Source organism: Lissotriton vulgaris, chromosome 11 (assembly GCF_964263255.1).
Source record: "Lissotriton vulgaris chromosome 11, aLisVul1.2, whole genome shotgun sequence".
Classification (NCBI taxonomy): domain Eukaryota; kingdom Metazoa; phylum Chordata; class Amphibia; order Caudata; family Salamandridae; genus Lissotriton; species Lissotriton vulgaris.
The window spans coordinates 159,375,767-159,399,881 of NC_141699.1; the positions used below are offsets into that span (position 1 = coordinate 159,375,767).

At 43.0% G+C, this 24,115-nt stretch overlaps 1 protein-coding gene across 3 annotated transcripts in view; it reads left to right on the top strand.

Moving 5' to 3' along the window:
- Positions 1–24,115, top strand: part of ATP2A2 (ATPase sarcoplasmic/endoplasmic reticulum Ca2+ transporting 2) — a 311,453-nt gene that overhangs the window by 161,506 nt on the left and 125,832 nt on the right. For all 3 annotated transcript variants that reach the window (XM_086943013.1, XM_086943012.1, XM_086943011.1), the window contains one exon: positions 22,159–22,247. In XM_086943013.1, the coding sequence (XP_086799139.1) occupies positions 22,159–22,247 (89 nt within the window). The remainder of the gene's footprint in view (positions 1–22,158; positions 22,248–24,115) is intronic.

Below are 24,115 nucleotides of genomic sequence, written 5' to 3' on the forward strand. Positions count from 1 at the left end.
TCCTGACCCTCCCATAGGTGGGTCCCCAGAGTTTGTCCCACCACAGTAGGAACGCCGGACTACAGGACTTTGGATTTACCTGGACAAAACTCTGCTACAGAAACCAAATACTTTGACTATCTACACTGCGCTAAATAACTGAAGAATCTCTTTAAGTAAAGGAGTTACTCCCCTGCTAAGCAGGCACCAACGATGCATCTGACGGGTTTGCAACTCCGAAGGTCCTGAGGACGCCGAAGACTTTTGCAACACAGGAGGTGGGTTTCCAAGTGTCCCTGAGGTCGACTAGTGTGCTCAGCAAACCTGAGACCCATATCCCTCGTGGGGACCGTGCAACCAGAACCTCTGGGCATCGTGTCCATTTACAGAAGCATCTACTTTCCGTCGACCCTTGAAGCTGTGCTTTGGGCAACTTGTAGACACCAAAATGGGAAAAAGAATCTGAAGATGGCATCCACGCTCAGAGGCTTTCGGGGCTCACATCTGACGTCACAGGAGAAGGGCCATAGTGCTAAATGCCTACAGACTACTCCCAAAGGGAAACCAGCATTGGCATAGTCAATGGGTCTCGCCTTTGGGACCTTATAAGTGTTTAGCCATGCAACACATGTTGTTGCACCAAGGATATTGTGCTGGATAACTAAACACTTATGAGGTCCCAAAGGCGAGACCTATTGGCTATGCCAATGCTTGTTCATCTTTCCATGTGTGCTGCATAGCAGCATACATAGAGGAAAATGCCTTGCGGTATTGTTTTTGTGCAGAAAGGTGCCCCTTCCTGCTCAAACAATTCTACATTAAACGCCGGCACCTTTGCACCATGGTACAAGGGTGCCTGCATTAGCGATGTGTAGCCAATTGGGCAATACACACGGGGGAAGGGACAGGAACGCACTATTAAATAAATGCAGTGCATTCCTGCCCTTTCACATTGGCGTAGGGCAGCGCAGCAAGAAGACTTGTGGTGCTGCCCCACGTCAAATTCCAAGAAATTACCCTAAGGTTCTTATACATGCATCATGGTGGTGTTAGTGGGAGGTGATGGTTGTGGTAGTAGCAGTGATGCTGGTAATAATGGGGATTGTGGTAGCCTTATAGATGGTAGCAGTGGTGGTGCTAGTAGTAGTAGTAGTGCTTGTCCAGGCTGTAATGGCAGCAGTGATCATCCTGATAACAGTAACAATTGAGGCAATGGTGGTGATATTAGTGATGGCAGTGGTGGTACTAGTGCATGTTGTAATATAGTGGTGATAATAGCAGGTGTAATGGTGTGACGATGGGTAATGCTAAGAGTGGGGATTGGTGGTGGTGTTAATGTTGGTTTTGGAAGTGTTAGTGGTGGTTGTGATAAGGGTAATGGTGGTGGCAGTAGTGGTAATATTCATGATTGTGCTATCTATGTCAATGGTATTGGTAATGATGGTGATTTTAATGGGCGTGCTGGGGTAAGGGTGATGAGGGCAATGGTGGTGGTGGTGACTAAGGTCGTTATAATGGCAGTTGTAATAGTGACGGTAATGTGGCGAACCCACCGCCATTGTGCCCATCATATCCACCTGCCATATTTCAATGGCGGTCCTATAGACCCTCCGCCGCACATCCTGATATTGGTCATGGTAATGTTGGTAGTTGTGGGGTAATGGTGGTGGTGATCGTAGTGGTGGCAGTAATGGTATTAGCAGTAATGAAGGTGGTGGTAAGTATTTTGTTACAAATCTTCTCCAATAACATCATGATGGTGAAATCTGTAACCATAGCAATATTTATGTGGAACAGTGAATAAGTTATTGCTGGTTTATTAAACCGAAATGAAATGAGTGTGTTGTGTTTGTGTTGCCTGTTTCTTTGCCACGCTTATAGAATGAAAATCTGAATTGTTTTCAAAGGCCATGAAGTGAACTTATGGATACAAGTAGCACCTTGAATCCTTTACTTAAACTAACTTTAATGTAACTTCTCCTTCTCAATGTCCTGGCTTTTTCTGCTGCTCAAGTTTTAAGCTAATAACTTACTATCACTGTACAACCGAAACCTAAAATGCATTGGAACACCTCAAATATCTTGGAAACTCAACCAGAAATATAGCTACTCCTGATTGGGGAAAATGGACGGAGTTTATAGTTTTTTGGGTGTCTGCTGTAGTAGGGTTAGGACATCAGTACTGATACAAGGGATGAAGTGGGTGATCCAGGTGGCCAGTAACTCAGATTTGTACCCAAATGCGTCACAACTTTAGAGGCCAAAATATTGATAGCTGCTGTTTGGTGGACGGACTAGTTGATATTTTCGAATGGCTGGGGCACCAAGGAATCTTAGTGTACCAACAGGATTAGTTAGAACAATTGGGTATCCACTGTTGAACAATTGGGTATCCACTGTTGCTCTATGATGCCAGTACTAAAATACAGATGGGGTGGTAGTGCACCTTCAAATGTCAATTTGTAAGGACTCATAACTCATAGGGTGAAAGGTCAAACTCAAATTGACCAATGCTAGCTCGTAACAGACCAGACCAACCTTATGGTAAAAGGAAAACTTCATTGCTATTTGCATATGTCCATGGCACTTTAGTAAAGAACTCATTATTTCACTAATCTATTGTTAAATATCATGGTGCACACACGTCTAAAAGTACGGTCGTCTTAGAAAGGGCTGGAGGTTAGTGTCCTTCCATTTCAGGGTTTTGCATCAGTTTAAAGTTCTTTTTACAGCTTCTCAGTGCACGAAAGGGGAGTGTCTGATATTTGTCTCGTTCCCTGGACTTTTTAGCTTAGTTTTACTTGCCAGGAAGTGTCACTCAAGTGTCTCACATTTGGCAGTTGAATGTCACTCCTATGTGCACTGAAAGCACGCAAATGTCACATGCGCAAGCTGAAAACTTGGCAGCAATGATTTTGTTCCTTGTGTTTTCTGTATGCTTTGGGAAAGGTAGCGCATAAGAGGTAAAGGAATGAACTTGGAACGACTGCTCAATAGTAATAAAGCAAAAAAAGATCTTCGCACGCCACCTGCTGTCCTGGCATAGGATCTACTCCACGGGAAGGATGAAGCTCCCCTCCCAGCCGGATACTGTATGCCTGCCCAGTGTTTGCATCATATGCATCTCTGTCCGTCCTTGGACTGTAGCGGCGGGTTCGTCAATGATTGACAGGCGGACCGTGCTATCAGCTTTGGGATCGTAGGAGGGTGTGGTGAGGAAGGCAGCCTGTGATTGGTCCGATCTGTCACTCTTTCCTCCTTGTACTCTGCAGAACTTATGAATACAGTGAACGCCTGGGAGCAGTGTACTCTTCGGCAGGTAAGGGGTCCCCTAGTGCCGCCAGGGTGAGGTGTGCGGACAGGGGGGGTGGGTAGGTGGGGGGGTTCGTGTTGTAGGAAGCGCAGCAGAACCTGGATCGGGTAGCCCCGGGAGAGACTGTATATAACACACAATAGAGATGTCGAGCAGAGTTTATTGCTCCAAGAGAAGGTAGCGCCCGTTAAAATAAATATCCCAGAACTGACCATGTGTTCCTCGCGGGGAACGCTATGTTGACCGACTGTGGCATCTCTAGTCATGGGCATTCTGGCCCTTGCAGCCCTGTTTGTTATAACTTCAAGACTACAACTACCAGAATGCATAGACAAAAAGAAAATCAAATTAAAAGCAGACAGCTGTAAAAAACAGGTGGGGGGAGGGGTGCTGCGAGGAAAGCCAGATGGCAGAGTGAAGCCAAATGGTGTGGGGTGCAGAGTGGGGGCCAAGACATGCGCGAAAGTTAATTAAGGTGCACGCGCGACGGCAAACGGCGGCTGGCAATTGGTGTGCGATGTGCACGCCCCGAGACTAGAGAGGAAAGCCAGATGGCGCCTCTGCTTGTCATTGTGCACATAACCGCACGTGCTAGGCCAGCCAGCTTTTTGTAGGACTTTTAAAAGCCCAGTTACTAATTGTCTCGACGTTCAGCGCATGCGCTGGCTCTGGCGAGACCTAAAAAGGAAGAGGAACTGACAAGCAATTTCTCGACCCAACCAGTAGATGGTGGAATAATGTACAGAATGTGAATCCAGAATATTCTTCGAGCTGCAGAACGACTCCTACTTGTAAGTAACCTAACCTTTTCGTTCCTTTTTCTTGTGGAATCATTGTCGCCTTACAGGGAGGTGCAGAACTGCTCACAATAGTTAGATGACCACCATGTATGGGCCACCACCTACAGTATCTTCCCCTAACCCTCCCAAATATTCATTACATAATCCTAATCCTTATTGTCAGAAAACACAACGAATGAGTACTTCCATAAGCTTTGTTCTATGTTTGATTCATACCCTCTAATCCTCTAACTTAAAAGCTGTTTTAACAATCCTGAATTTATTTTCCTTTTTTAGGTCTCGCCTAGTCAGTTCTTACGCGGTCTCTTGGAGACCTGCTATATTCAGGACATGGGAATAAAGCTCCGCCTATGTCCACGCCCAGCTTTTTAATTGCCTCCTGTCCCTGTCCCTGTCCTTTGTAAATGGTGGCTTTTTATTGGTTATCAGGCTTTGTAGTCCCTCCTTAGTAACTCAATGTCTCTTTGTATCCTATTACATGTGGTGTTACGCCCTAGGTTTTAATTACAACCTCAAGGCACTATTTTCTTAAAGGCCTTCAGACAGGACACTCCTTGGTCCTAAACAAGGTTAGCAGTGATTACTTTACTCTCTAGCACATCTCATATTTATATTAGACCTTCTATAAATTTCCCTTCATCAACGCCACATAGAGTACAACCTAATCCGGAATGAATGATTCTTTTGTCACATTTCAAAGCTACTAATTGTATATGATGAATGCACTGTGGTACTGTCTTGCAAGCAATGCATTATGGGTAGGGTGGATTTACCATACCTTAAAAGGTTATGATGCTCACTCGGGACATCTAGGAGCAGCTTGCGGTACTGCACCTAATCATCTCACATTTAGATTAAACCTTCTGTAAATGTTCCCTCCTCAGCTTCACATAGAGTACAACCTAAACCGGAATTAATAGAATATTTGTTTTGTCACATTTCAAAGCTATTAATTGTATATATGGACATAGCTATATCAATGTACTTGTGGTACTGTCTTGCATGCAATGCATTAGGGGAGGACCATATAAGACCAAAAGTTTGATGCTCACTAGGGACCTCTAGGTGCAGCTTGCAGTACTGCACATAGACATCTATGTCAGACCTTCTATAAATTTCCCTTCATCATTTCCACAGAGTACAACCTAATCCGGAATTAAAATATTGTTTTTTCACACTTCAATGCTATTCATTGTATTTATGGACGTATCTATGTGAATGTACTCATTGTACTGTCTTGCCTGCAATGCATTAAGGGAGTACCATATGTGACCAAAAGTGCTGGTGCCTTACATACTAGGGACCTCTAGGAGCAGCTTCTATAAATTTCCCTTAATCAGCTCCATGTAGAGTACAACCTAACCTAATCCGGAATCAATAGAATTCTTTTGTCACAATTCAAAGCTACTAATTGTATATATGGGCATAGCTAATTGAATGTACTTGTAGTACTGTCTTTCATACAAGGCATTATGGGTAGGCTGGATTTACCTTATCTTCAAAGTTTATGATGCTCATTAGGGACCTCTAGGAGCAGCTTGTGGTGCTGCACCTAGACATGTAGTGCTGGTGCCTTGCTCACTAGGGAGCTCTAGGAGCAACTTGCTGTACTGCACTGAGGCATACAATGCTGGGTCCTGGCTCACAATGCAATCATTTGCAATGCACTTAGTCTTGCATTACTGAAAGTATGCGCTATTGGCATTGCATTATTATTTACAACACCAATACCTGAAACTATCAGTGATGCAAGACCTATTGCAAATGCTTGTCGTATACTTGACTTTGTAAAATGTTGGTTTTCAAGGAATACTTGTGCGGTGCTCAGCAGCTTCCTATTGCCGAATCCCTAGGAGCCCTGAATGCTTATTCTTGGGTGATTTGTACATGTAATTGTGTGAAAACAAGCCAGCTACAAAGAGTTTAAAACTGGGTATGGAGTAGTAGAATTTCCCTTAATTATGATGAACCTAGGAGAAACCCGACTCGCTCTTAAATCTCCCTGGTGGGTGGAATCCAAGATTGACTGACCATGAACATTGGTGATGTCATTTGGTTTGACATTTATATTAAAGTACTGACAAAAACAACAAATGGTGCCTGTTGCAAAGCAAAACGACTAAAGACTACTTTGTATAAACGATCAATGGATAACATACCAAATTAAATGTGACTGTCTATAAAACGGGATATTAAACAGGCCCGGATATTAAACAGGCCCTTATGTATTTCAATAAATCCGAAAGGGCAATGGAAAGAATGTTAGACTAATGCGCATGGGCTGGTCCAAAATGTGAGTGACAATCCAGTAGCTGAATGATCCTGAGCAAAATAAGTCGATGGAGGGACGTTTACCAATCCCCCAGAGTATGTATAAAATGCAATATTTGCTATGAATGAGACCTTTGCACATCAAACCAAAAAACTATGTATACAGCAGGTCTTGTGAGCCAAGGATACTTAAAGATATCGAGCTCATCAAAAACCTTTGCACTAGTTGCACCTTGACAGCCTTCCAGGAAATGTCCCACCACGATCAAACGTAGGAATGCATCTCTAACCTCCAAGCTCCTTGCCTGCAGGCGCCTTCCTAACTTCCTCCTCAAACTCTGAGATGCACATGAAACCTCAAATTGCATAATACATGTGTTTGATGGGTGGACATTTCTGGAAACTGCTTTTTTCCAACAAGCCCCTCTTTGCTTGCATGATATATGGTCTGAGCCCAATTAAAAATGTCTTAATCCTTTTATGTAGGTGATGGAAGAATGCATCCATATTTGCATTTGTCACAAAAAGCTTGTTAATTCAGTTTATGCAGCACCAGCGTTCGCCTTTTGTTATTTTTCTATGTAGATTAACTCTGAGAACACACCTACAGATAATGGCTTTAAATCATTTTTGGCTTGGTTTGTCATCTGTCACTATTGGGTGTCGTTTTGCATTGGTCATTTCCCTTTCAAAAGCTCTGGCTTCAACATAAGTAAGATTAACATTTAGATGTATTGGCAGCCAAATGACTTTGCAAGACCATAACACCAAAGCAACTCTTTGAAAGCAAACGCAAAGCAAACAGATGCTTCTTCCATTGATAACATTAGAATGATAAATTCTGGTACAAGTGTCCTAATAAATTGGCAGAACTGCGGCCATATAAATCCACTACTACCCTGTCTCCGGATGTGGCAGTTATGCAGTGTTTCAATGATGTGGTCTGTCGAGATATTAGAGGCAAAATTGGTGTCAATGCGGGTTTGATTTGCGAGAAGACGTATCGGATTAAATAAACCGCGTTTCAGGGAGGTGTTAAAGCTGTGCAAACATTCACTAACCCCTCACTAATTTGTCAATGCATCTACGTATTCTAGTCCGTATGCTAGTGTATATTAATAATCAGATGGTTCTCTACAACATGTGTAGATCATTATGACGACATTAACAGCATACAACTATGTAAAGGCAACACATTTATGGGTAGCTCTCAAGCATATCCCCCTGTTTAACTGTATTGGTGACAAAAGGTATTTCTAGTGAAATCGCAACCAATTCATTCTAAGCACCATGCAAGCATGACCAACATTATGCTCTCTAACTAGCACGTCAGCACTGCAACCTAACGCATGCACCAAGCACTGCTGAAAGGGATGTTTTAGTGTTGAGTTTTTTTTCCTCTTTATTCTTAAACATTTGCAATGCAATAGGTCTTGCATTTCCGCAAGTTTGAGCTATTGGCATGGTAAATAACAATGCCATTTATCTGACTTGCTAATTGGCACAAATAAATGGCATAGTCCTGTTTAATGCCAATAGCTCAAACTCGTATAAATGCGAAACCTATTCAAAGAGGCAGCCGCCATTGTCCCGGTCTACTGTGAAAGCACGGATGGCACGTTGAATGTTGCAGGAAAAGCATGCTGTGCCTGCAGTAGGAGAGAATCATTTAAAGAAAATAGTGCTTACTGACAAAAAAGACGTACCATGTAACAACCGAAGTAAAAGGGCCTGTCCTCATGGAAGGTTACAAATGAAGACTAGGTGGTACCAAGGAGGGACTAACAAGGCTATTCACTAATCAGAAGCCAGCACTTACGCAGGACAATTGCACGAGCCACTGTCAAATATGGGTGGAGAGTGGGCAGGGCTTCTATTCCATACTCCAATACAGCATGCCACAGAGCAGCGTATGCGCTGCCCAGGCCCGACCTAATAAGGGAGTTGCTGTGACTTTAAACCGTCAACTTGAAAACTTGTTCATAACTTTTAAAGGGATAGTACTAAGCCTGGCAGGAACACTCTTAACTCAGATATCACATTCAGCCAGCCCTGAGCGGTAAACTCTGCACTCAAATCCTCCTTTTATACCCCTTGATGTCTGACAGTTCCTATAATATATTGACCCCGTTTTTGGCAAAGATGTTTGATCCTTACAGTGACTAGATTATGCAAAGAATTTGATGTTCACCTTCACAACAGTTGGACCACATGAAAAGAAGTGCAGGACTTTCCAAAATACGTGCATGTTGTATGTGTACTGATTATGGATCTCATTACTAGAATGCTCTGAGCCTCTGTTCGGTAAAGCATTCCATGATGTATATAGTTTGGTGTGTGAATACCAGTTTCGGAACATGAACTGAAAGTCCGAAGAGCTTTTGTTCGGTCTCTGAGGAGTCTTAATGATGTGACTGACAGATTAAAGATCTTTAACTATGAGTTTTGCCTGTGCCATCAAGCCTTTCTGTACCTCTTTTAGTACCTACATGTCTTTAAATCAGACAGTGACCCTCTTTCAGTACCTAGAGGTCTTTAAATCAGCCAGTGCAGAGTTCCAAAATACTGTACTACATGGGTACATGGCCCATCCTGAATTGAGCTTATGATGGCAGATCTTGGTCGCTGGACCAATAAGATTTTCACCTGCACCAATTTTTCAGTTCATCCAACTGCTCTTAAAATTTGGATTTCAATGTCCATGTTTATATTGGTGAAAAAGTAATGTGCTCTTCAGAGGATATTGAACAGTATGCTTATTGAGTGTTTCGAGTTGTACTAGTAGATGAGCTGGAACAGGTTGTTCTCTTAGAGTTTGAGGCTCAACATTGTTTGCTACTGTCCTCACCCCCAGACTCATCAGTCTGAGAACCATGTTTAAGATCCATCAGTGGTAACTGAATTACCACTTTACAGTAATTGAAAACTATTAATGTCTTTGTGATCATGTGGCCATTCCTTTAGCAGTAGCATCAAGCCAAGATGGATAGCCACCATGGACTCTTCAGTGAGCTGCCAATAGACTGTTATTTGGTACAATCCATAAATTAGTTCATAACTTTCAGGTTGCTCCTATTATTGCAGCTCATATAGGTCTCCACATTCCTCAAACATTATACAACACTGGTAACTGGAAGGTTAGTTTGGCTGCTAGAGAAGGGAGAATTTCATTTCACCTTTTGTAAACTTTTTACTGCACCCTACCTCTATGGTTGTGGTATGAACCAGCTAATGTACTGGATCAAGTCCTCCTACCACACAGACTAACAAAGTATGAATACTCCAGAGCCACACAACGTTTGGTTTCCTAGGAACGTTGATTTAGACCCGAATGTCTGATTATCCTCTATATACACTAGATTTTCAAAGCTTGATTGCCATACCTTGGTTTTAGTGCTTTCTACAAAGACTAGCCCTTCACAGCACCCTTGATAATGTTTAGGACCACTGTATTAAGATGCATAGAAAATTCCCATCTACTACTCTGGCTGTACAAGAGCCTACTACATCACTACAGGTTGTCTGAGGTGCCTTTCTTCTGGTTTGCAGGAATTGTAGTGCTAATTCTTCATAGTGCTTCGAAGATAGGTTTATGATTGGAGCAGACAGATGAGAGGGGGCTACAGCTACAAAGTTCGGAGCAGGTTTGAGGTAGTTGCTGTGAAAAACTGCATGGCTGGAGTGATAGGACTATCAAAATTGGTTGAAGTAAGGCATCCATTAAATCTGTTAACTAATCGAAATTTTAATAAAGTGAATGTTGTATATTGGCATACATTACTTCCTATCTTCTAGAAATTTGGTCCAGAACAGGGTATTTGAAAAATTAAGTTAATCATTGGTGGTTTTGATGGGTGTGTGTGCTTTTTATAAATAATCTCAACTTGAAATCCTTTATACACCCCACGAAGCTCATCATTCCAAGGGAAATCGGTAATTGCCTGTTCGAGGCATGTGGGCTGCTGAATTCATATCTGTGCATAGATCGCCGCCTAGTGTTGGGTCCGGATGATTGCACATTGTTGTCCTGGAAGAGTCTTCGAAGTATCACGAGATAGGTGGCTCCTCCTTCGGACTACAGTGCGCATAGGCATCCTCTACATCCTCAGATTGTTTTTTTCCGCCATTGGGTTCGGATGTACTTTCCAACTCTCTAAGTTCGGAATTAACTAATCTCTTCTTTAAAGGCCAAAAGGCCTTCGGATCCGTCGGTATTGTTTAGCGCTCGGTACCGATACACTTTCTAACATCTATTGCACTTCGTTTGTCAAATCGAGCCGGGAGGCCTTCTCGACACCACGTGGACCAGCCGTCGATGGAACAAAGTCAATTCAAATACTGCCCGCCGTGCAACTCTAAGTTCCCGCACACAGATAAGCATCCCGTGTGCAACAAATACCGATCTCCAGATCACAAAGAAGATAGTTGCCTGGCCTGAGCCCAGTTTCGGTCAAAAAAGACTATCCGGAATCGACGGGCGTCAAGGCAAGAAATGCAGCGGTCGGCACCAGAGCCCGATAATATCTTCGATGAGGAAGAACTAGCAAGCGCCAAAGAATCTGATCGAGGCGAAGACCAGTACTCAGAGCTCTACTCTGATTACTTCGAGGAGGAAGACCAAATCGTCGATCTTGAGGAAGACTATCAAAACATCGTAGCTGTTGAAGACGACTCCGATGACGATGACGGGCGAACCGTTAGTACACCGCCCCGTATAGACACTGTAACAATATCAGAGACTCTGGTCGAGGCATCGCCAGCAGGCCTTAGCCAAGATTGACATTCTAGTTCTAGAGCCCTGCTATACTGCCCGGCTAAGAACATATGCAAAGAGCTCTCAGACACGCCATATGGCACCGGTTACATTGAAACCGAAACTCGTCGACAACACAGTCTTCGGACAAAAAGTAGTCTAAACAACAGTATTTAAACCAAGGTCATCGAGCCTAAGGCCGTAGCTCCAACACAGCCTTCGAAGCCAAAGACCGTCGAGTCGACATCGAAGATCAAAGCTGTCGTGTCGAGTCGAGCTCAAAGCCGAAAGCCGTCGACTCCACATTGCGGCCAAAAAACATTGATTCGACGCAAAAGCACATTGAATCGAACCCAAAGACAAAGCACGTCGAATCGAGCAAAGTAGCATAGAGTATCGACATGTGAACAAAAACAGTCGACGAAAGTAAAAGGCCGACGCCCAAAACTAACGTCGACCCGAAAGTGAAACCTAGGGTGGAACAGAATAAAGCGGTCGAGCCGAAGCACCTCAAACCAAAAAAGGGCGCCGAGACCTCAAACACCTAAAACCCCTTAAAGACCCTGTCGAACCGACGAAACCGTTCGGTCCGAAAAAGGTGGTGAAGCCAGCCAAAGACGTACAACCACAAAAGACGGTCGAACCCACTAAACAGATCGACCCGAGAACAACCAAACCAAAGGCTACTGCACCAAAGCCTGAAACTGTGGAGGAAGAGCTTGTTCACACAGACACCGACACAGAAGACCAGTCAAAACTGTTTATTAACCCAGTAACTGGTAAAGTGACTGTTTACACAAAAAAGAAAAGGCCTTTGCCAATAGAAGACTTTCCTAGAATACCACTTAAAAAGAAGAGACTGTGCTACCTCTCCAATACTTTTTTAACCTATCAATCCAGCTATGCCTACAACCCCATATACCCCAACATCACCTGACTACAACCCAGATGAAGATCAGGATGCAGATGTAGGGTTTGGTTATCCAAAAAACCCAACTGGAGACCCTAACCTACAGCCATGGGGTGCAGGAGTAGAACCAGACAATGTAGGGGCTCTGCCCATTACAGAACCTACACTTTACCCAACTAAGCCATCACCCACAGAAGATACTGTGGCCTTTAATTCATTACTGGATAGAGCAGCTACCTACCATAATGTAGATATGCACTTTGATGCTATTGAAGAAGACTTTCTCTTTGATACACTAACAACATCTGAGAGACATGTAAAAACACTCCCCATGTTGAAGGGCGTCTTAAAACACGCACATGACATTCTTAAGCCCTCTTAGAGACATAATAAATCTTTCCTTCTCGACAGCCAACATACCCATCAAATGGAAGCAAGCCTGGGTGACTCCCATCATCAAAAAACCCACACTAGATCCTGCCCTACCCAAAAGCTTCAGACCCATTTCTCTCCTCCCCTGGCCGGCGGCAAAAATCGCAGAAGCCCACGTCAACTCCATTCTGACCAACTATTCGATATCCAATGCCATCCTGGATAGATCTCAACACGGCTTCCGCGCGGGCCATAGCACTGAAACAGCTCTTCTTAGTGTGACAGAACACCTCCGTACCATATTGGACTCTAGGGGCAGCACTGATTCCTTTAGATCTCCGTGCTGCCTTCGATACGGTGTCACATGAGATCTTGCTGTCAAGGCTGGAGGGGATAGGAATAACAGGACTTGCCCTTAAATGGTTCAAAGATTTCCTTTCGGGCAGATCTTTTAGAGTCTCTACCCCTCCTTTTCTGTCTAACGAACACCCCATTGAACAGGGCGTGCCCTAAGGGTCAGCTCTGAGCCCTACCCTGTTCAATGTATATGTCCAACCCTTGGCAGAAATAGCTAGAAAACATGGTCTCTCACTAGTGACATATGCCAATGATACCCAGCTGGTGGTGTCACTGGACAATGAAAACTGTCTTAGTGCATAACACTTTAAGCAGACACTTATTGACATCACCAGCTGGATGACAACAAACTGTCTCCAGCTGAACGCTGGAAAAACTGAAGTGTTACTGGTGGGAAAAGAAACAACGACCTGGGGAAACAATTGGTGGCCAGAGACTCTCGGCCAACCTCCCGAATGTAGAGACCACGTAAGAAACTTGGAGTCTGGATGGACACCGAGCTGTCTTTCACTCTCCATACCAAAAGGGTAGCAGCTACCGGTTTTGGTATCTTAAGCAACCTTAGACCCGCCAAATTGTGGTGCAGTCAGCAATCCTGTCAAGAGTAGACTACGCCAGCTCTCTTGTTGGGGGCAAACGTAGCAGAGAAAGCGAGGCTCCAGCGAGTTCAGAACGCTGCAGCGAGAGCGCTAACCGGTCTCCCATGCTACAAGTCTGTGTCTACTGTCCTTTTGAAACTTCATTGGCTTCCTGTTGAAAAAAGGATCCATTACAACCCCTTTGTTTGGAGTTCAAAATCCTTAAAACTGCCTGTCCCCCATGCGAAGTTCCCTCCTCACATCGTACGTTCCCCGACGTACGCTGTGGTCATAAGGACAGAACCTGGCAGTAGTACCCCGCTTCAAACTGGCAAGAATGGGCGGTAGGTCATTTAAACACCTCGCCGCAAGACTTTGGAATGGACTCCCTATCCATATTCGAAAAATTGAAGAACTTCTACCTTTCAGGAAAGCAATAAAAACCCACCTTTTCCGCTAATGTACAACCACCTCACTGTGACAGAACTAACACTCTTTACTGACACACTTCTTACAGCAAGCGCCGGGACGCCCCTTGGCTGGGGCAGCTGTGCGCGGTACAAGTTCATTTTACATTTAACATTTAAGGACACTGCTAGGGCACGAGTCATAAACCCTAGAATTGAAGAGATATAGAGCTGCACCTATTGATCCTACATACCTCAAGTGTCAGCTACCCCTAGACTCCCTAGTGGTATCCAACGCACGTAAACTGGCTAATTCCCAAACTACCAGAGAGGCTGCTCCTCCGGACAAAGAGTCAAAAAATTTTGAGGCATCAGGCAAGAGTAGCTGCTCAAGCGGCAAACTCATGGAGAATTGACAATACACAGGCCTTGCTGGCCAGATATGACAGGGCACACCACGACCGCTTAGAAGAAATTCTCCAATACTTACCTGACCCTTACAAACAGCAGGCAGATTAACTTATACAGGAGGGAAAGCTCATCACCAATGCCTCAATTAAATGTGCCCTAGATGCGGCAAATACAGCGGCCAGATCTATCAATACAAGCGTGCTGCTAAGGTGACACGCATGGCTCCGCATATCGGGCTTTAAGAATGAAGTTCAATCCACAATTCTTAATGAGCCCATCAACCCAGACTTTTTATTTGGTCCAGCAGTTGACTCAATTCTGGACAGAATGAAAGGATGCGGAAACAGCAAAATCCATGGGAGCTCTCCAGTCCCAACACCGGGGCTCCTTTCGTCGCTCCAATTATAGAGGAGGAGCGCAAAGTAATTAATCACAGCAATCCTCCAGCTACAAAAGTAACACACAATCCACATACAGCAAAAACACTAACAGGGGTGGATACAGAGGCAATAACACCAAAGGAAGGTGTCGCGGAGGAAATGCAAATAGATCCTCCACTAACACCAAACAGTGACTTCTTGGCACTACCCCCAGACCATATAACACCGGTTGGGGGAAGACTACAACAATTTCTGCCAATCTGGTTAAATATCACAACAGACAAGTGGGTCAGGCAAATCATTCAACATGGCTATTGCCTGGAACTCGCCTCAACCCCACCCAACATACCACCCGTGCACTGTTCAATGTCACAGTAACATATAACACTACTGCAGCAAGAGGTCATCAGTATGCTGCAAAAGGGGGCCATAGAACCAGTCCCACTACACCATCAGGGAACAGGAGTATACTCCCTATACTTCCTAATTCCAAAGGACGGGTCTCTCAGACCAATATTGGACCTCAGGCCCCTCAACCTGTACATTTTGTCGGAGCATTTTCATATGCTCACTTTCCAGCAAGTCTTACCATTGCTCCGCAAGGGAGACTTCCTAGCAACTCTGGACCTCAAAGGCACATACTTTCATATACCAATACACCCTGCTCACAGAAGGTATCTCCGGTTCACCATACAAGGACAGCACTACTAGTTCAAAGTACTACCATTTGGTGTCACAACAGCTCCACGCGTCTTCACCAAATGTCTAGCTACAGTGGCAGCACATCTCAGAAGGCAACACATCCATGGCCCCCGTAGCTGGACGATTGGCTAATACACGCGCCATCGGCCAAGCAGTATGCCAACCACATGTCAAAAACGATCCATCTCCTGCACAGTTTAGGCTTCTCGCTAAACTACCCGAAATCACATCTGCAACCCTCCCATGTACAGCAATACCTGGGAGAAACTATAGATACACAGCAAAAGCATACCCCAATGCAGCACGTATCAACAGCATGCAAGCACTGATCCAAAGATTCAGGCCCCAACACTCAGTACCAGCTCGAGTGTTTATGCAACTAATAGGCATGATGGCCTCGTGCCTATTCATAGTCCCTCATGCCAGACTACACATGCGTCCTCTCCAAGAGTGCCTAGCAAGGCAGTGGCGCCAGGTTTAAGGTCAATTACAGGACCTAGTGTTGGTGACCAGTCGGGCATACAACTCTCTGCATTGGTGGAATCCACAAAACCTTTGCAAAGGACGACTGTTCAAAGTGCCTGTCACACAAATAGTGTTAACCGTGGACGCATCCCTACTAGGATGGGGAGCCCATGTCCTACACTACACAGTACAGGGACTATGGACTGTACAACAAAAGAAGATGCACATCAACCTTCTGGAGCTGATGGCTGTCTTTCTAGCTCTAAAAGCATTCAAGACACACTTATGCAACAAAACAGTGTTGATCCGGGCGGACAACATGACAGCTATGTATTACATTCAAAAACAGGGAGGAACACACTCGCCACAGCTGTCGCACCTAGCTCAAGCAATGTGGAAGTGGCCATTCAAAGGAACATGTTTCTTATGGCAGAGCACCTCCCAGGCAAGGACAATCAAGTAGCCGACCTGCTCAGCAGGCACAGTCAACAAATGCACGAATGGGAGATTCACCCCAAAGTGCTCCAACCATTCTTCCGGAAGTGGGGACACCCGGAGATAGATCTGTTTGCCACAAGCGAAAACGCAAAATGCTAGTACTTTGCTGCCATGTTCCCACATCCCCAGTCGCAAGGCAATGCGATATGGATGAACTGGTCAGACAAATTTGCGTAAACTTTTCCCCAGCTCCAATAATACCACTAGTGGCACGCAAACTACGACAACATTCACTGACGCTAATCCTAGTTGCTTCCACATGGGCGAGACAACCATGGTACACAACGTTCCTAGAACTGTCAGTGGTGCCTCATCAAAAACTGAGACTCGCACCCAATCTTCTAACTCTGAGCCATGGAGAAATCCAACATCCAGATCCGCAACAGCTGAACCTGGCGATCTGGCTCCTGAAATCCTAGAGTTTGGATACCTAAACTTGCCTCCAGACTGTATGAACATTATCAAGGAGGCAAGAAAACCCACTACCAGGGCATGTTATGCAGCTAAGTGGAAAGGTTTCGTCATTTACTGCAGAAACAATGATATAAACCCACTTGATGCTTCTACTCAAAACATCATTTGCTATCTCTTGCACCTACAACGCTGCAATTTAGCCTATTCATCCATCAGGATACATCTAGCTGCGTTAGCAGCATATCTTCAAAACAGGCAACACCTTTCACTTTTTAGGGTGCCAGCAATTAAAGCGTTTATGGAAGGACTCAAGCGCATAATTCCTCCAAGAAACCCACCTTCACCAGTCTGGAATCTAAACATTGTTCTAACCAGACTTATGGGACCACCTTTTGAACCACTACACTCATGCAAAATACAATTTCTTACTTGGAAGGTGGCTTTCCTTATTGCCATTACTTGGCTTCGAAGAGTTGGTGAGCTTCAAGCTCTAACTATTCAAGAGCCATTCATCCAAATTCATGCAAATAGAGTAGTTCTCAGAACAAACCCTAAATTCATGCCAAAGGTGGTATCCCATTTCCACATAAATCAAACCATTGAACTGCCGACGTTCTTTCGAAATCCACAAACAGTAGCTGAAAGGGCCTTGCATAGTCTAGATGTCAAAAGAGCTCTGCTATACTATATAGACAGAACTAAGGCTTTTCGAAAGACAAAACAGTTGTTTGTTGCTTTCGCACCACAACACAAAGGCAATCCTATTTCAAAATCAGGTATAGCTAGATGGATCGTTAAATGCATCCAGATATGTTATTTAAAAGCCAAACGCACCTTAACAGTTCCCCCTAGGGCGCATTACACACGCAAGCTAGGGGCATCCATTTCTTTCCTGGGTAATATTCCTTTACACGAAATTTGTAAAGCAGCCACATGGACAACAACGCACACATTTACAAAACACTATTGTGTAGATGTACGTTCAAAACCGCAAGCTGCTGTAGGACAGGCTGTTCTCAAAACTCTTTTTCAGACTGCTGCAGCGGACACCGGTAGCCACTGCTAAGGGAGATCCTGCTATACATTCTATGCACAGATATGAATTCAGCAGCCCACATGCCTCGATCGGAATATGCTACTTACCAGTATGCATCTGTTCTTGGCATGTAGGGCTGCTGACATTCATATCGCCCACCCACCTCCCCGGTGCCTGTCACAGCTGCAGCATTCACTCTTTCATTGGACATCTCTTACACTACTATACTCCATCTCTGCCAAAATGCCAAAAACAATCTGAGGATGGAGAGGATGCCCATGCGCACTGTAGTCTGAAGGAGGAGCCACCTATCTCGTGATACTTCGAAGACTCTTCCAGGTCAACAATGTGCAATCTTCCGGACCCAACACTAGGCGGCGATCTATGCACAGATATGAATGTCAGCAGCCCTACATGCCAAGAACAGATGCATACTGGTAAGTAGCATATTACATACATTTCTTAGAAGCAGACAAATGATGGAGGTCCGTATTTACTTGTGTAACTAGAAAGGGAATATATGAGCATTTCCAGTTGTTGATTTGAATGTCTTTCTCTTGCTCAGAACATGACTAATTGTATTCCTGCATACCATAGTTTGTTCATACTGTTTACAGTTTACAATGAATTAACAAGTGGTTTTGCTTAGAAGTCCTAATACTTCAGTGCAGCTTTCAGTGGTTCAAGAGACGCATTATCATAGCTCCATTTTAAAAGTCCACGTATAAATAAGTACATCACGTTCCATAAGGAATGCACATTGTATGTGTACTTATTCTGGATCTCATAACTAGAATGTCCATATTGAATGCTTTCCTGGAAAGCGTGATTGAATAGCTAAATTCTCCTAACAAGCTCTTACAACAGTCATGGACTCTAATTGAACATTGTCAGATGCTCCATAGATCAAGACATCAGAGTGACAGATTAAGTCAAACAGTTGGAAGATTCCTACTCTTAACGAAATGAAGTTGAAGTGGTGTACTGTCTGGTCTTAAAACAAAATCCATCAACTTTGCCCTAAATAGAAACCTCTTCCTTTAATACCCAAGTCACTAAGAAGGCCATTGGCGTTATCTCTCACTCTCTTGAATAATCCATTTTTCCTCTCTAAAACAGACTACAAAACCACCATCGATGACCTGCTCTTCTTACACCTAAATAGAAGTTGCTCCTTCTTAGTCATTACTCCTGGTACCAATTGTACCCCATTAAGTGCCATGCTCACTTTGCTCAAATCATCAATGTCCTAAAGACCTTGAAGTAACTCACTTGGTTAATTTTGAGACCCTTTGTTTTTTAAAATTTTCGACTTCATTTTCAAGACAGTCGCTATCAACATAATTAGAAATCAAGAAGTGCAAAAACTCTTATGGTGGGATGCTCCAACCTAGGGAACAAAATCCGACTTCAGATGAGGATTGACCCTTCATTTTTCCACTTAAGGAAACAACTGTACACTCATATGAGCTGAATCTCCTCCATCAATTTCAAATAAATTGAATTTAACGTCTGAGGCCCTTCATGCCCCTGGGCCCACTTAAAAAACCCTCGTACCTTTGTACAGAATCGTGAATCCCCAACAGGGTACAGAAACATTTGTAGCGACTGCAAAGAGGCCCCGAGTTGTTTAACTTTGTTGCTAGCTTTTAAAGAGCAAAGTGACTTTTTGAGCAAAAAAGTAAAACCAGACCTGTCACCTGCCATATTGGGTAGTTTGTAAAATTGGGTTGGTTGTTGCATCAGTGGTAGCTTGCATCCTTGTAGCTAGTCAATATGAATTCTATGCTGATAAAGAGCCCGGAGTAAAATCTATTGCAAAACCTGTGCATATTATAATGGCGACGGATGGGACAGTTTTCCAACATAGGGACTCCTTTAGGGCTGGCTTTGGACAGCACAGCTGCCCATCAGACATATAGCATACAGTAGTCAAAGTGGGCTTTGTTTCCACCCTTTTCAACCAATTGCTTCCTCGGACCAGCCTCTCATCCATTGTCTTGAGCCATTCGCATCTTGACTCTGCCCAGTGGAGTTATTCTCACCCCATTCCATGCTATTGTATTCTGCCTCATAAACTATTTTACAATTACTTAACTCCATCTTGCTGCTCCTAGTCACTCGTTCACAACCCACCCTTTTGACTCATGTCTACTTTTTGCTTCCTCCCAAGCCTTCTTTGATCCTGTCATCCTTGTTTATGCCTACCCATCTTCACCCACCTCACGCCTTGTATCTGACACACCCCAACTTCTAGAGTCTGCTCCCTCCCACACCTCTTGCTTTCCCTGACTTCTCATCAGTGCTCTGAGTTTGTTTTGGTCTGGGTTGGCACGCCATCTTAACATTTCAGAAACACAAACGCTGATCTATATTGGAAGCTTAATTACTTTTATTGCAGTTCTGTTTTTGTCTCTATGTATGAAGAGAGCTGGGATGGTATGCTAGCCTTCTTTAGGCTTTGAACTGTCCCTTGCCATCAATATTTTACATAGAATCAAAAACCTTTGTCTGACTTTAATGTGCTAAGGCTGTATTCATGCTTTGACACCTTAAACCCAGACTTGATGGCTTTTCTAATGCTTTTTTTCCTCTTTCCTCGCTGCTTGATTTTTCTTTGTTAAAAGTATACAAAGACATAAGATCTTTAAAACGGATTTTTTATTTAAATGCTATTTGTGTAAGATCGGTGGCATATACTATGTCCTCTTTTAATTTTTTTGGCTTTCTCTGTGAAGAGAACCAGAGGATGGAGTGGGTTGACCCACTGCACTATACTGTTCACTGTGTGGCAAAATGTGAATGACACAAGTTGATGAATGGATGAATATTGCTGATTGAAGTTTCCGATATGTATGCATTCTTATTAATTTTTGGAGAACAGGATGCCAGATATAAAAATTAATAGATACTGGTGGATGTAAAGGAGCGGCACAGTGGCAATGAATGCCTGGAAGGGTCTTGTGATGATTTTCTGCAACTTTGTGTTTCTGTATATTGTATAGGTCCAAAAGTTACTAACATTTGATAATGGTTTGTTTTGGTGCAATTGTAAATTGTTTGATTTTATTGGCTGGCAGTGTCTGTAGCACATTTGTTTTTTGGTGTACAGGGTTAGAATTGTGTTTTCAGTTTGCTCTTATAGTTGAGGTTTTTTGGTATTCGCTTAAAATGTTTTACTGTTCTAGATTTAAGTGGAAGTGGCCGGTTGGTTTTCATCTTGTACTTGCTATCAGACTCGTCCATGTTCTCCATATATCCACTTGCCATGGTGGAAGTTGTCTCAATCTATCCACTTGCTTTGCTCAGAGTTATTAGCCTTGAGATCTAGTACAACTATGCAGTCCTCTGCACCTCTACCCCTGGACTATTTCAGGTAATGATTTCAGAACTTTCTAGCATTATGTAGTTGGGTAAACCTAGCCCAGGCAACATATTACCTTTATTAAGGGGAGTAGTAGCTGACCTAGGTACTGGTAGTTATGAGACTGCTACTGGCTCTAGAGCTTTCAGCGAACCCGCTATCTGCACTTGCATTGCTTACAGTTGTGCAGCACGGTCTTGGTGGCCACCTGTTCCAAGATAGTGTGTTGCATGCATTACCTTATGCCTCTTTATTAGTCAATTCCACTACTAACATAGCAATGGTTGCTCCTTTCACTCACACAACCAGGATGTGGTGGAGCATATGTCCTCTCCTCAAATTGTCTTTACTGGCTGCTGACACGAATAACTGCAACTTATAGGATAAGCTTTGTAGGTTTATATTGCAGAAGGACCATCACTTCTTAATTATTATTCCTCGGATTGTTTTCCTGAGTTTTCGTTCTGAACACCTGAAACTACTTGGGTGTTAGTCACCTCCATGCTAGGCTGATTTAAGTACACATACTGCAGACCTAATCAACTTTATGTATATTGGGATTGTGGCATTCTCAGTCAAAGGCTGCAGAAGTTTCAGAATTGGCACAACCGGCAACAAAAGCCCTTATGTAAGTCTGTAAGCAGCACCTCCGAACATGTACACCTTTGGCAGCACTTGTAAACCCTTATGTAATGTGAATAAAGTTCTAGTGTATTGTACTTTTTTAAAGTAGATTTCCATTGCTTTGTGAAATGAAATGCACTTTATTTTCATAAGAACTTCAATGGCAGTGCCAAGGTATTTGTGTCCTGCACCACCACACTTTTATATTGATTGCATGAGTTCTACCTCTGTCTGGTCTTGGAACAGTTTGCTACCCCATGAGTTGAACCAGAAAAGAACATTTGAAGGATCCTCTAGACATCCATTTTTTCCACTCTTATAAATCTACTATGTGAAGTTAAATACTGTGCACATTGCGCATTTCCATTGCATGCACACTTACTCCTGTGTATGTTTCGATTTATCCTATATAGTTTTCATGACCAACAGCCACCTTTGAAAACTTGTCTACTGAAGATATAATCCCAATTTAAAATGAAATCCCTGATCGTTGTCTAATTTTTCTTTTCTTTTTCGACTTGTAGGTGTTTGTTCTCGATAGAGTGGAAGGTGATACTTGTTTCCTGAATGAATTTACAGTTACTGGCTCTACATATGCTCCAATGGGAGAAGTGTAAGTGGTCTTATTTTTGTTGTGATGAATATTAATTTTCCACCGTAAGAGTTAATCTCTTCAAAATGTGAATATTATGGGGTAGAATGTTTTATATAAAAGATGAAAACCTTTTGTGCTGCTATGTTTTTTTGTTTGTTTTTGTATCCTGTAAATATTATTGCTGCCTTTATATTTTTCTTGATGGCTTGTGAAATGAGAATGGTTAGTTAACTAAAGGGCAAATGAGAAGCAGCCAGAAGTATTGATTTGAACTTGTGGCGCTCAACTAAGTACCTGAAGCTATTGCCCAGGTCTTGCTTATTCTACCTTTTGCATGCCTGTGGCGCTAAAAGTGAGCAATTTATATTTGTCATATTAATTTGAAAATAGTTTCCATTACTTAGCTATGATAGATTAACTTTGCTCTAGAACATTGATGCTCTGCGCCAAGTAAAGGCTCTTTAATTTCATTGTGGTCACATCTCACAATCTAGCTACATTAATGTAAAGTGTATGGTGGGGGGGGGTCTTTTTTTTTTAGAGGAAAAAGGTCAGTAATAGGAAAAATAAATGCTGCACATTATAGGCTGAGAGGGTATGTACTTAAGTCCGTAAACGTTGCGATCATGAGGAGGAATTTGCTCAAGAGGGGCAGGGGATGTAAGACCAGGTTGTGTATTGAAAGAATTTGAATGGATTATTTGCTCTAGTTATGAACTGTTGGGAATACATCATGAATTGTCAAACGAAGCCCCTCTGCCACAGGTTCAGTGTTTGAATGGATGCATCAACAGTCCATGTTTCATTCTCCAAGGAAGGTAGAACATTATTAACAGACAATGTTACAGCCTGTAATGAATTTATTTAAAAAATTCATCACCTAAGTTGTAGTGTTTAATACTCTTCCGTTATCTTCCGGACAACTTGTTGAAGATCTTCAGTTTAGATTTACACAAGTTTGCCTTTGGGCTTAGCCTGTTGTCTTCAGAAAATTGGATCCAAGTCTTATTTCTTCATCATTATTCATTTAATAATTGAAATCTCAAGTGCTTTGTAGCAGCCACTTTATTTTGGTGAGATTAAAGGGGCTCTCCATGATCACTGTTAACAATCGTACTGGTCACTGTGAGCTATCTTTATTATAAAAAATATGGCCATGTATAAAGGGTGTGGAATCCTGTTTTAACCCAGTTGCGTAGGACCTGTCATGGATTGTACGAAAAGGAAATGCTCTGAATTTCTGAACCACATATTAATTATACTTGTCAAAAGGTCACGTTATGTCTTTCTGTGCCATTCTTGGAGCACTAACAAACTACATAAATCCATTTGTTTTCAGTAGTTCCAAAAGAATCAGACTTATAAATCACTGGTAACCTATGAAGCAGAGAGTGCGGTTTAGATTTTTGTCTGGTCCGTAAATACCACTTTGATTCTGCACTGCCTCTTTTCTTCTAATTCTTGCTTACAGTCTCGGAACTCCCTTCTTGCGCATCTTCCCATGCTCAGCCACCCCAAATGAGCTTTATCGGTTGCTGCAACTATTCATTGGAACACTTGAATTCACTTATGCTGTCGCTGTCGCCTCAATCTTCCCTTTTAACTTTTAGGATAGACCTGGCTTTCCCCTACACCCCTTCGCTGAATAGGTGCTGTGATTTAATTTCTTCTTGATAGCACTGTTTGTTTTTTAAGCGCCATGATACCTGTTATGGTGCACCTTACAAGTAACCATACATCTATTAACTAATTTCCATTAACTGATCACATAAACGCAATCCGTTAAACATTTTTTTAAAGTATACAACACTTGTTTCACCCCCTGTGTAGCTTGATACATTGGGAAATATTTCAAGGCTGTAGGGAGAAGAGATGTGGATACGGTT